The following is a 13,387-nucleotide window of genomic DNA, read 5'->3' as shown; positions in this document are numbered from 1 at the left end:
GAAGATCAGGTAAACTGTGGCGCTCAACTGTTGCGCGTTTCGTAAGGTGAAGCCATAGCTCTTCATGGCTTTCGTACCTCCCGAGCTTTTTCTTCCTTAGGAGCGCTTTACACACACCATGGCCGAGTGGTCGCTTTGGCATTGCGCTGCTAAGCACGAGGTCGCCGGTTCGAATTCTGGCCGCGGCGGCCATATTTCGATGTGAGCTAAATACAACAATGCCCTTGGGTCGAGCATTGGCTGCACAGCAAAGGATCCCAGGCGGACAAAATAAATTCGGGGTCCTCTAATACGACGTGTCTTGTAATCATACCGGGATTTTGTCATGTAAAACTCGAGAATTGAATCTTTAACTTTACTTATTTCTTCGATTTCTCATTGATTTAGTTGCTATGCTCTAATTTTATGAGCTCTTCCTAAATGGGGAATAAATTACGTTCGAGAAGAATTGCGTGTGATCAACGATTTCGTTCATTTTAGACATATTTATTCGTTATGGCACATATATTAAGATTCTATTTATTAGTCATTTTCAATCTGCCAACCCAGTTCGTTCTTGTTTTTCTGGAAATTCCCTACAAATTTCGAACGTGTCTAGATATGGCAGTTCTTCAGGATACCTCACTCTTCATTTCTCGTGTTCCCATAGAAACTACAGCATCCAGTCACCACTGGCAAATCTCTTCTTCAACGCATCCAGTGATGTTTAACAAACCTTTTATAAAAACGCCCGACACCATATTGAAGGCTAAATTGAATGCTATATTGAATGAACACTAAAATTTACCTGTTCCCAGTTCGGAAATTATATTGCCATTGGAGTAGCGGTTCCGGCATTAAAAGAAATTTGGCGTTCTACACGTGTTCATACGAATAGGAAAATTGGAGTTAGCATTGTGTTACAGCTTCCTCTTAAGGGGCAGTTTCAGTCTGCGTCTCCTATCTAAGCTGATAAGAATGGAGAAATCGTTTTTGCTGGCAACCATTTCATTGTAATAAATTCTGTTAAATTTGAACGAGAAAACTATAATTTATTCACTACATAAGCAGCGCCGTCTGTACCTTTCTCGCGTCCTGTTATATTGCGTTGTTATTATTCAAGTTAAGACCGTCAATGTCTTGATAAATTAAAAGTTCTTGAATTTAAAGCGAAATTCATTATTTGTCCTTATTGGTCATCACTAAGCATTTTCAGTCATTTGTAACGAATTGCATTGGTTACAACTTGTCGTTAGACATATTGGTCATTTCGTAGTCGTTACTAGACATTACAAGTCATTTCAGTCATTATTAGTCATTACTGCTCACTACTAAGCATTCTTAGTCATTTGTAGTCAATCGTGGTCATTAGAAGCCGCCGTTAAACATGTTGGTCATGTCATAGTCATCAATAGACATTACAAGTCACTTCAGTCATTATTAGTCATTACTCAGCATTACTAAGCATTTCTATTCATTTCTAATCAATTGTAGTCATTACAATACGTCGATAAACATATGGGTATTTTCGGAGTCTCTAGTAGTCATAAGTTATTAGTAGTCACGGTTAGTCATTACTAGTATTATTAACTTCTACCAATCTCTATTGTAACGCTATCCTTCACTAACTGTCACTCTCAATCGTTTTTAATTCCTTAATCTGTCTTTAAACTGTCTTGGTATGGCGTGATGACGCTTCGGCGGACACTCCGGCGGTCAGGTCTGCTGACACAAACTTCACCATGAGCCTAGACAGGCTTTCGTCTTACAATGCATGAAAGATAACCAGATGGAAAAAGGAGCTGGTGCTGACAAATTAGAACTGGAAGAAAGCCGAAGAGCAAATTCTTAAGCGCATAGCTGTACTACTATACGAGGTTGCCGTCAGGCTTAATAATGAACTATGATAAAAATGTAAGGGAGCTCTGTTGAAAGCAGCGGAAAAAAAACTTTAGAAGACGTCCAAATGCCAGACAATTGGCGACAAAGTAGAATGAATTCAAGTTATAAAGATAAGGGGGAAAATCTAGAATTTGCTTATATAGACGCTGACCACTACATCGGTAACACACAGGTTAGCAATGCAGGCTATCAAATCAAAGCTGCAAGCATAGGCAGAGCATAATGGCATATTGGGAGAACTTCAGGATGGCTTCAGAGGCGGTAGGCGTCTGGATGACAGGTTATTTGTCCTTATTCAGTCTATTGAAATATTCTGAGTACAAAGAAGGCCGTTATGTGTGGTTTTTTAGACATTACAGGATCATGTGAACATTTTGTGCGATATTCTGGAAGGGGAAAGCTTAGGTGACGATTATATACAGATTTTGAGATATTTACCTGAAAAATACAGTTTGTGTTGAATAGGAGCGAGGAGAAAGTTGATATCAACAAGGGACTGATGCAGGGGTGCGCTTTATCCCCACTGCTGTTTACGATGTACATGATGTGGGCGGAAAGAGCGCTAGAAGGAGGTTATACTGCGTTTAATCTCTTATACAAACAGGCGGGTAAAGTAGTCGAACAGCAACTTCCAGGTTAGCTTTATGTGTTCATAGCTAAGAAGCATAGTGATGTGCAGCGTTTGGCTTATATCTGTGGACAGCAAGGCGATAAGTTACGTCTGAAATTTAGCGTTCAGAAATGTGGTGTTGTGGTATTGAATAAAAACAACGAACATACAGTGACAATAGAGGGCCAGGAAATGCCCCGCGGTAAAGAATATAAATACGTTGTTATATGCCTAAAAGATGGCAATAGATATATGGAAACACAGGAAAAAACCAATAACAGTTAAGAGGAAGAGAAATGCGGCCATACTGAAACACAGGGCTATGGGGATACAATAGCTACGAGGTGCGCCGGAGTATGTGGAAAGGTGTAAGGGTTCCAGGACTTCTATTTCGAAACGCGATTGCTTCCTTGAAGTCTGGGCTAAAATCTTGACTCGATGACAACCAAAGGAAAGTGGGACGCCTCGCATTGGGCGCTCACTGGAAGATTACAAATGAAACTGTGCAGGGTGAAATGGTCTGGGCAAGTTTCGAAGGGATGGCAGCTCTAAGTAAAATTGATTTTAAGAACGACTGAGGAATATGGAAGTAAATGGGCTGGGAGAGTGTTCAGATATTTGTACAGGAAAAAACATTGATTCACAGTAGAGGAAAATAACTAGGAAGCTTGCCAGCAATTACGAGACGGGTATGGTGAGCAACAAAGAACGTCAAGCAGAAACTTGGAGAGGCTACGCCAATCTCATGTATGGCGGCAATGGAACATAAACTTGCTACGAGTAACTACATAAGAGCAAGAAATGAAATCTGGAAAGAAGCAATTTATGTTAGCTTAAAGGGAGATTCATTACTTGTCAAATAGAGATCAGGTTGCCTTTGAACATGCACTTATAAGCCGAGGTACAACAAGAAAGAAGGATGTGCTTGCTGTGGTAGAGCTATGGAAACAATGGAGCATGTTTTATTATAATGTGAAGATATCTGCCCAGCGGTCCATTTAGTCACCACTGGCCTCCTCGAAGCCGTTGGGTTCAGCGAGAGCATGGGGAAAGCAAACATGTACCCAGTAGATTAGTATAAGGCGATTGGAAGATTGGCGGAAGAAAAGGAGGGAAAGGAGAAATGATGGAGGGGTACAAAAACAATGTTCCCAAATGTGGTTCAGAAAGGTGTGTGAAGGGAAGTCATTGGGGTTATCTTTTCTTTCGTTTTTTTTTAACATAAGTGGGACATTAAGCTATATACTAACAAGAGCTTGGGGGTGCAACCTACGGCCACCATTCTAAAGGGGACGCTCAAAGGATACATACTGCTTGAGTAGCCGGCGGACCACTCACGTGGCAATGCTTGTACAAGATTGGCGATTGGCGTACCGTTGGACCATATACTGAAAACCACTCGATGATGTTCTGGCTGTATATGTTTGGGGCTGCGTATTGAGGAATGGAAAACATGGTCCCGTTGCCCCGACCAAGCGTTCCGGACTCGTGGTGCTACAAACCATCGGCTCTGCCGACATAGGGTCACCCGGTGTGTTACTGTTCCACCTTGCATTTTTATGCGGAATTTCTTGTAAGGAATTGTAAATACAAGTTTAATCTGTCTGCTTCTATCCACCTTAAGCTTCCAGTCAAACTATCGTCGCTATACTTAGAGGCAGTATTCTTCACTTGCGGATATTGTCTTTGGCGGTCTGTCTCGGACGCCCAAGTAGAAAAAGAATACTATCTATTTTTGAGATGGAGGGAGAAGCTGTTTACTTACTGAAATGCTACCAACAAACTTTCTAACCTTGAATAGGCCAATTGTGCTCTCTTCAATATCGAGGTAGAATGTGGCATTGTTTCGTTAGGAAAGGACAACGCTTGCATTAACTCTGCATTTGTCGTTGTTGCCGCTACTAGAACGTAGATGTTTCAACTGATGAATAATACAGATACCTCTACTGAAGGCGGGGGTTTACATAATATGTTAAATTACATATTGCATGTATTACATGTATTACATAATGTAAAATTAAATCACGTATAACCCCATAATTTAGTTTTACATAATGTGTTTTTTGTTGTTGTTGTCGCAGTTAAGACTTCAACCACGGGAACAACGTAACCTCGATTCACTGATGTGCAACACCATGAAGCGGATCTCTTCGCTGAGCTGCTTTTACCTGAGTGATTCAGATTTAACTAATACAGCGATCACGGTTGCGGTGTTCTCAGCTGTCACTCATCTGCTGCGCTCTCGACTCGTCGAACTCTCTCTGGAGCGCGTGCGACTGACCAATCTTTCCAAGGAAGCATGTGCTCCGCTGGATGCTTTCATGACGGCAGTTTCGGAGACAAGCGCACTCAAATGGCTCAGAGTCGTCAATACGCTGTTCCCAAACAAGGTAACTTGCGTGCGTGCGTGCTTCTGTATGTGTGCCTGTGTGTGTGCGTGTGCGCTAAGAAATGTGACGCAGTTGATTAGTGATAGGGTAGCCCTGAAGTGAGTGCAGTTTTTAAATCTCTGCAAGCTGAAGAACAGAGCTGCACAGAAATACTTCTCAAGCTCACTCTTTTATCCCTGCGATATGTGCTGTTATTAACAGTGACAATAATAAAATAAACTCGCGTTTGATTTCCCACAGCCACAGAGTGCGCCTCAGTTGAGGGCTCTGGAATATTTTCCACATATTTTGCGAGACATTTTTTTTACAGCAAAGCTGTATTGGCTACCTCACAATGGGCCTGTCGTGTTCGCAGGCAAAAAACACAGGAGGGGCGCGCCGCTGAGATTCTTCCAACACCAGCAGATGGCGCTCGCCTCCGCGGCAGCGGCGGCGCCGACCGTGCGGGTTAAATATAAAAGAAACAGAAATATCGCCTTCGCGCAAAGCGTTCGCCGCATGCGTTTCCCAGTAAAGATTGCGGTTGTATACTTCACAATCGCCGGGAAGCGGCAACTGTAGCACACGAAGAAGGGAGCGATGTAACTACACCTTCGTGCTTAAAAGAACCCGCCTAGGAATCGATTTGGTGTGGGACGGTGCTACGGGAAGGCCTCGTATAGTGAGGACTTCCGATGTTCAGCGTGGATACGAAGCGCGCGGAAGTGTGGTTCAGTGCATTTCTAATAAATCTACTCCACGAAGTAGCGGCGCAAGCCAAGTCGGGAGCCATTCAACCGTTACAGTCTAACAATTAGGTAAAGTACATGTGAATGTCGCCATGTGAATAACTTGAAACTACGTCTCAATGGGTAATCTTTCTAGTTGTTTACAGCTCCGCTGTCGAACCACCTTAATAGCGTGGATTGGAAACGATTTTTTTTCTTAGTGTATTAAATTTCCCTATACGAGGGGTTTTGTATTCCTTCCGCGTGCATACGGGGGCACACAGTCGGGGATTAAACCAGACCGCAGACGAGGGAGAACATTGCGGCCTCTGATCACAGCGCTTTTCAGGAAAATTTACACACCACCAAAGATGGTGATAATTTTATCCCGTGCACCCCATCACGTCGGTAAAGATATTGGCACATGTACTTATCTTTATCGGGCGACAACGTTTCGCTACCTAACAAATGTTATCGCACAGCGCGGGACGCGCCTGCATGTATCCGAAGTTCCTGGAAAGTTATCGATGCTTCTATCCACTGTCTGTTGTCGCCGAACCTTGTGTTATCTGATTTCATCGCGTGACGTGAATTGTGTAGAACTTTGTGGAAGGCACGCGGGTCCGAACGATTAGTCTGGAACATTCGACGACTGCTGTATAAAAACCGACGTGCTTGACCCGCTGATCAGATTTTCGACGATCGCCGGCCGTGTTCGCCGCTATCGTTGTGCTATAAGTGTAGCCTCTTTTTGTGGGCACAGGTTCGCCCAATAAAGGTTAGTTTTGTTATTCACAGTATTGCTACTGTGTTCTTCAACGTCACCACCACGCGACAATATGATGGCGGTTTGCGCAAGGAGTGTACTAATTTATGATCAATTTTCGGTTGATGTGTAACTTCTTCGGTAAAGACCGAGAAAGCTACCAAAATTCAGCAAGTCCTTCTTGTAATGCTTGTAACTAATTCGCCGGGTGTCGCACTAAACGAGTTGGAAAGCGCTAACTTTTTCTCTTTTCAATAAACTCAAGGAATCCTAAAGCACCTTGTCATAACTAGACACCGGCTCCTTAGACACTAAATATCGCTGTTTTTAGCCACCTTTAACAGACAGTATAGTTGCTACTTACGCATTTGTAAGCGCCAAAAACCGATAATTGGTCGTGTATAGGCTAAAATAACTTCTCCTGTCCATCTGAGGATAACTTATGAATTTACGAGAAATAAAACCCATTAAATGCATGTTTCATGAAATTCACTTTATTTTCTCAATACTATAAAAGGAGTTTGCAAGATGTATCTGAAATCTAGTGCGCTTAGACATGCAACCACGGGAAAAGTTGTGAAAGCAGTCACAAACAAGCTCCATATCAAGACCTTCGTGTTTCAAGTTGTGCCTATTTTTTGCTGGGTACCGGTTTGTGCGGGCCAACAACGCTCAACATCCACCGAAGTTGCCGGCACATACTTCTGGTTCAGTACGTTTGGTGGTCTATTGCCCTATGGAATTGCAAAATGCTCGCTGGTCAAAACCTACAACAGTTCTTTCAATATCTAACACCCGATATTTTTGTACCAGGTAGTTTGAAGTTTCTAAATAGCTCTAACAGCAGCAGGTTCATTAGGGATGGCGACGAACCTTTTTTAAACTTCAAGGTTAGCCTCACACTCGGGGTCAGAGTCGCAACCAGGCGTTCAAGTTTCCAGATGACGTGAGCTGAAGATATCAATTCAGCCCACAAGTGGGTTACGTCACCTCCGAGTGTATCTTCGCGTATAGCAGTTTGTCCTTCTCACAGAAATGCTCTAGCCATCCGCGAACCTGTTAATAATAGCCGGCCAAGCGTTTGCGGTAACAATAGGCTGCCTTCAGTCCAGTTTACCAGTATGTTAAACCATTGCAAACAAGACAATGCTTGCACAACTCTTAGAAATTGTGAAGCCCTGGAAATCGAATATAGGCAGCAGCATCGAACTAGTCATTCAAAAGCCCGATAATGGCGCCAATAAAATGTTTCTAGACATAGTAAGTGCTAATATGCTAAAGAGGCGCGATAACAAATAAATAAGCATTCTGCCTTAAGTTCTGGTTCCTAGTTATAAGTGATCAAAAGGAATAACAGTTCGAGAAAAACAGAATCAGCGACACGATCAGAGATTGTTGTTCCAAAAGCGCGTTCAGTTTCACTTCATGCGATTGGCCTAGGCCGCGCCGAGTCAGCGGCTAACGACTCGGCGCAGCCTATATGCGTGAGCTGAAACTGAACGCGCGTTTTTAAGAACGATCTCCGATCGCACCCCAGGTGAACACATTCTAAAGCCCTGTTCACACTTAGAGATTTTCGGGTGCTGTTCATGTCGGCGACATAAAAACACGATTTGTGCCACGCAATATGTTCTCGTCTTACCATTCGTTCCGGGAACGATTTTTGCCACCGAAAAAAAAACTCAACGCTTGTTTCAAGCCACGGAACACAATACGCATCTTTTTTTCTGACAGTGAACAGTACTAGTTCGGTGGGGCGAATTTCTACAGGGTCGATTACGGAGCGCTTTGTGGCTTAACACATTCTATAATGCCTAATAAAATTTCTGCTAGCTCTTCAAGGTTCATCCTTGTGACTGAGGGATACATTTGTCTGCAAAATCTTCAGCGCCCATCTCCTCGTGCTGCGTTATTTTGCCTTCCTTGCTCAAGTTTCCCATTTCCCGCAGCGTGTGGGGTTTGTAAAATTTTTCTGCGAGCCTGTGACCGCATGCGCATACGTAGCATAAGGTATACATTTGTTGTTTATGCAGTGTATCTAATCTTTTTCGGTTACTTCGGCACATATGCGAAATACTTTCGCACTAGCCGTGAATTCGGAACAAACCTGCGAGAAGTGAGAGCAGCGAACTTCAGTCCATGCAGAGCCCCTCTCTGGAGAGCTAGTGAATCGCGACAGACATTTCTTCACGCACGATGATAACTTTGTAGGGAACGTGAACATTTCGTCATCGATGAGATACCGCCAACTCGCGTGATTGAAAGCTCTCCAGTTTGAACGCGCTTGCATGGGCAACTTCTTCGGAGGTAAGTAACAAGAATAGCAGGCCACCTCAATCTTTGACTTACGTGTCTCTTAGTGGCACTCGCACCTCGGCATTGGTGTTCTTTTGGTTAAGCGGGCGAACGTCTTTGCCTGGCACGATACGCCGGCGATAAGCGAGAGAGGGCGAGGAGGAAGCGCAGCGCGCGTCACCTGGCGAGGCGTAGCCCCCCTGCGAACGGCGCACGAAGCGCACATTAGTGCTGACGTCACAGCATGTAACGAGCGCGCGCGTGCAGCTGTTGCGAGCGAGCAGTTGAGCGCCGCGAGAGAAGCGAGAGAGGAGGAAGTGACGTCGCATCCGCTCTACTAGACAGATGTTCAGTCTGTGCGAGGTAACACTTTTCCATTAATTAGGCGGTTAAATATCAGGCCACCTTCTTGTGTGTGACTTCATCAGTGACGCCATTACTTCCGCTTTCTACTTTCGTGTTTACAGGAATTTCGCCAAAGTCGTGCTCACGTGGCGGATCTCTAAAATCTACGATTCTGTGCTATGGTGTGCGGTAATCAGTTATTTCTAATTCTAATAATTCCAGACACTTCGGTAACACAACTTGTAACTAAACTTATGCTCTGATATCAAACCTACAGTGAAACCCACGAATATTGCACTGTACAATTTTATTGCTTCCTTTCTGATTTATTTTTAATTTCGTCTCCGGTCGTCTCAGGAGGTGAACCGGAAGCCCTGAGCAAGAACCAAGAGTGTCACTCGATGCTCGTGCCACTAAAAAGCTTAAGAGACACCAAAATAACTGACAGAATTAAACCACGTCTACTGCAAGACACATTTGCAGCAGATAAGACGCGCACGAAAGACACAAGCGGGACGACAGGGGTTGCAAATATTAACTAAAAGCAAATGCGAGCTAGTCCAAGAAGCAGCATCCTTTGAAACCCACATAGCCGATCGCGTTAAATGTCGAGAAAGCGGAAGAATGCAGTGTCGTAACAGTAAGTAAACAAGGAAATTCAATCTGAATGAATTACAGAAATTGAATTTTAGACTCAATCTTGTAATCTTGAGATTACGAGATCGGATGCGCGTCACGTCATTGTTGTTGGACAATAAAACCGAGGCACGGTCCTGTACGTAATATTAATTGCGGACTGAACATTTCTTCATCAAAAAAATAACGTACAGCACGAAGGACAAGGACTGCGAGAGACGACATACACAGCGCTGCTTCCTACAATAATTTTTTTGCGTTACCACATCGTGTGTATATATACTAGAGGCAGCATGCGCAGAAAATGAACGGCAGTCATAAGGGGTGTTCTACCAGCAAGTGACTGTACTAAGAGCATGGCCACTCGAAAAAAAAAACGAACATTACGGTTTCTATGTCTTTAGATACGTGACTTCACTAGGGGTCAGCGCAATAGAGAGGGCACTAACGCACATACTACCGAGTTTTCTGATGACATTGACACGTGTACTTTGTCGTTATCGGGCGACGCATTTCATCGCCTAACAAATGTTATCGCACAGCGCAGGACGCCCCTGCATGTATCAAAAGCTTCTGGAATGTTATCAATGCTTCCATCCGATGTCAGTGACCGAACCTTGTGTAATCTGATCGCATGTGGGCGCGGCGCGAATAATGTAGAACTTTGTGGAAGGCACGCGGGTCCCAGCGATTACTCTGGGACATTCGAGGACTGATGTATAAAAGCCGACGCGCTTGAACCGCTGATCAGATTTTCGACGATCGCCGTCTGTGGTCGCCGCTGTCGCCACTCTTTGAGTGTAGCCTGTTTTTGAGGGCACAAGTTCGCCCAATAAAACGCTAGTTTCGACTTTCTCAGTTTGGCTGCTTTCTTCGCCGTCAATACCACGTTACAATATCAGCTTCCACAATTTCCCGGGTGAGCTATGAGCTGTCTCGCTAAAGCTTCAGTATCTGCAAAGAGGGGCACGCAGCCACACTCCCGGCAGTGGATACCCAAGTGGCCTTGTAGAGTGCTGTGGGGGCGAAATGCGAAAGCACCTGTATTTAGATTTAGGTACACGTTAAAGAACCCCAGGTGGTCAAAATTTCCGGACTCCTCCACTACGACGTGCCTCATAATCAGAAAGTGGTTTTGGCACGTAAAACCCCGTAATTTATTTTTTAAGTACTCTAAGAATTTACGATTTGAGCAACAAGAAATGTCCTCGTGGTTAACACTTATGCTTAAAAATTTGCTTTTGATGGGGGCGAAATGCAAAAAACACCAGTGTATTAGATGTAAGTCCACGTTCGATAAACCCCGGGGGTCAAAATTAATCCGGAGTCACCCACTACGCTGTGTCTTATGAGCTCGTGGTTTTCACACGTAGAACTCCCCATATTAATTAATTAATTTTTCTCTAAATAATGATATAATAAACAGTGAGGTCCCGGTTACTTGGGAGCAGAAATTGCAGTGTGCTCAGTGATTATGAACTAAATGTCGGGATATTCCTGTAGAGTCACAGTTTATTGTAACATTAGAGGTGCATGTAACGTAACGCTCTAAGCTTCGGAAGCAAAAATAAAACTTGGAAAGAATTTGTCCGCTTGCAGAGGAACAGTGAGGCTATAGCGAAGTATTCCACAAAATTTTTTTTCTGCGGTATGACTCGTTTTTTTGGCTCACGTGAACGGGCACATTGCAATGAGCCACTCAGTATAGTGACTGACTTGAGGCTCCTGATCGCACCTTTGATGAAACGGCGTGAGACTTTTCTTGAAGTAATATTACTGCCGTTTTCACTTGCCGCGTACGCCTGTTTCTGTCTAGGTTTACGACTTCGTCGGAAAGCTGCTGCAGGCCCTGGAAAAGAGCACCGACATCTCTTGCCTAATCTTGGATGCCTCCTTTTCATCTCACCGATGCGGTTCAAGCTTCAAGCGAATGCTTGCCAGACCTTCGGCTCCTCCCGACGTGACTGTAATTTGCCACAACCACAATTTCCGCACGAAGTCAAACGTGGTGTTCGGAGCCCTCATTACCAACAAAACAGTGACCAAGCTCACCGTTGAGGGCTTCAAATTGGGTGTCTTGGATTCTAAGTCACTCTCGAAGTTCCTTGCCACCAACAATACCATTCAGGAGATGACACTCGTTAGTATTGAGTGGGACCTGAGGAAACAAAAAACTCAGGTGAGGAAGACTTCTGCCAGTTTTCAACTTGTTGCGTAGCACAACCTAGAAGTTCCTGTTGTGTCAGCACAATTCAAAATTTCCATCGCGTGATGTCTTCATAGATGCTAACTAAGGCTAACACTTTCTTTATTATATTGATGACTAGAGTTCTGAATATGCGGATATTATTATTTTAAAGTAATTATATAATGGCAGTTAAAGAAGGAGCGCAATTTTTCTCACTGTCAATGTTCATTTCGTGGGAGAAACTTTTTCAAAAAACAGTGTTTCTTCATTGGACCTTCGGTAGTTAATCAGTGCCACAAAATATTTTTAGGCCCTCGTATTCCCACTGCTGCGCCTATATATTGTCTCATCTGTGTCCTTCGGTTTTTCTTGCGGTTTCGTGGCCCTATCAACCCGTTAATTAGTGACCAAGAACACGTCAAATAAAGGAATACGATCAATGCTCACAACGGTCTTCAAATTCATCTACTTGAATCCCTAAGACATGGGCTCATTCAAGCACAAAACTACCGCACGCATGGGCTTCGCCCTAATGAACAGGAGTAATTCTATAATGGAGCTTGTCTAGCTTACCACAATCGCTGATATGCTATGATCGGGTCACTTGCATCGACAACGTGAATATCGTGCCCCTCTTGTCCTATTGCCATACTGAAGGTATAAGCGCAGCCTCCTAGTCTCTCCAAGAGGCCAGAAGGCGGCGCCTATAATCTGTCAGCCAATATCTCTGGCAGGAATGACAACAGGCTCTCCTTGAGGCGAAAGAGACTAAATTTGAACGACTGCATTTTAAAGAATGTTTTGAATGACCTTATTTGTGATCAGACGTTTAAGGAAGAGAACCTCTAGTAATTCTATATTCGGCGTTTCGTCCATTAAATGTTTGACGAAAAGGAGTCTTCTTCACGAGAATCACTGTCATTGAATGAAAATTTTAAGAATAAATTTAAGTGTTAAGGACAACCGGTGCTTTAAAATACAGTCACTCTTGCATCAATGGCGCAACGCGCTAGCTGCTCTTCCGCTCGGCTTTTGCTAAGATTTTATGGCTGGAAGTGATTTTATGACTTTTGACGTGATCAAACTTCTAACTATGGTATCTTTCGAGGTATCTCGAAATCAGGCGGTAAAACATGTCTTACAAAAAGTAATAGTGAGGATCTGTCGGAATAACTTTATTTTTACCAAGCCTCTATTTTTGCAATGCAAGTCCTTGTGCACACCTTTTTGATTGCAGTGTAGTGGCATTTACAAGATCGGTACGCATCTTGGTTTCAGTTTAAATCACCTTTGCTGCCATTATCCTCTATTAATCCAATGGTCCGCCCTTTTTAAACACTTCTACTTGGACGACACTGGTTGGTACTCGCCGGCTGCGGAGACAATAAGCGCTGTCAATGAATAAGTCTTGTGAGTCAATAAGTATTGTCAATAAATGGGTCATGTCGGACACTAAGCCTTGTCAGACATAAGACTATAAGTCAATTTGTGTGTGAATTCGTTATCCAGACTAACTGTTGTTACAGATGTGAATACATACCACCTAAAGATCAATTTCTAATTGACGAT

General features: G+C 43.6%; 1 protein-coding gene across 3 annotated transcripts in view; it reads left to right on the top strand.

The window, feature by feature from the left end:
- Positions 1-13,387, top strand: part of LOC126538307 (uncharacterized) — a 75,715-nt gene that overhangs the window by 20,853 nt on the left and 41,475 nt on the right. For all 3 annotated transcript variants that reach the window (XM_055074684.2, XM_055074683.2, XM_055074682.2), the window contains exons 3-4: positions 4,573-4,881; positions 11,447-11,809. In XM_055074684.2, the coding sequence (XP_054930659.2) occupies positions 4,573-4,881; positions 11,447-11,809 (672 nt within the window). The remainder of the gene's footprint in view (positions 1-4,572; positions 4,882-11,446; positions 11,810-13,387) is intronic.

The sequence above is a fragment of the Dermacentor andersoni genome, chromosome 4, assembly GCF_023375885.2.
Source record: "Dermacentor andersoni chromosome 4, qqDerAnde1_hic_scaffold, whole genome shotgun sequence".
Lineage (NCBI taxonomy): Eukaryota > Metazoa > Arthropoda > Arachnida > Ixodida > Ixodidae > Dermacentor > Dermacentor andersoni.
The sequence above is the reverse complement of the archived record's forward strand: the minus strand, read 5'-3'. Positions and strand labels throughout refer to the sequence as shown.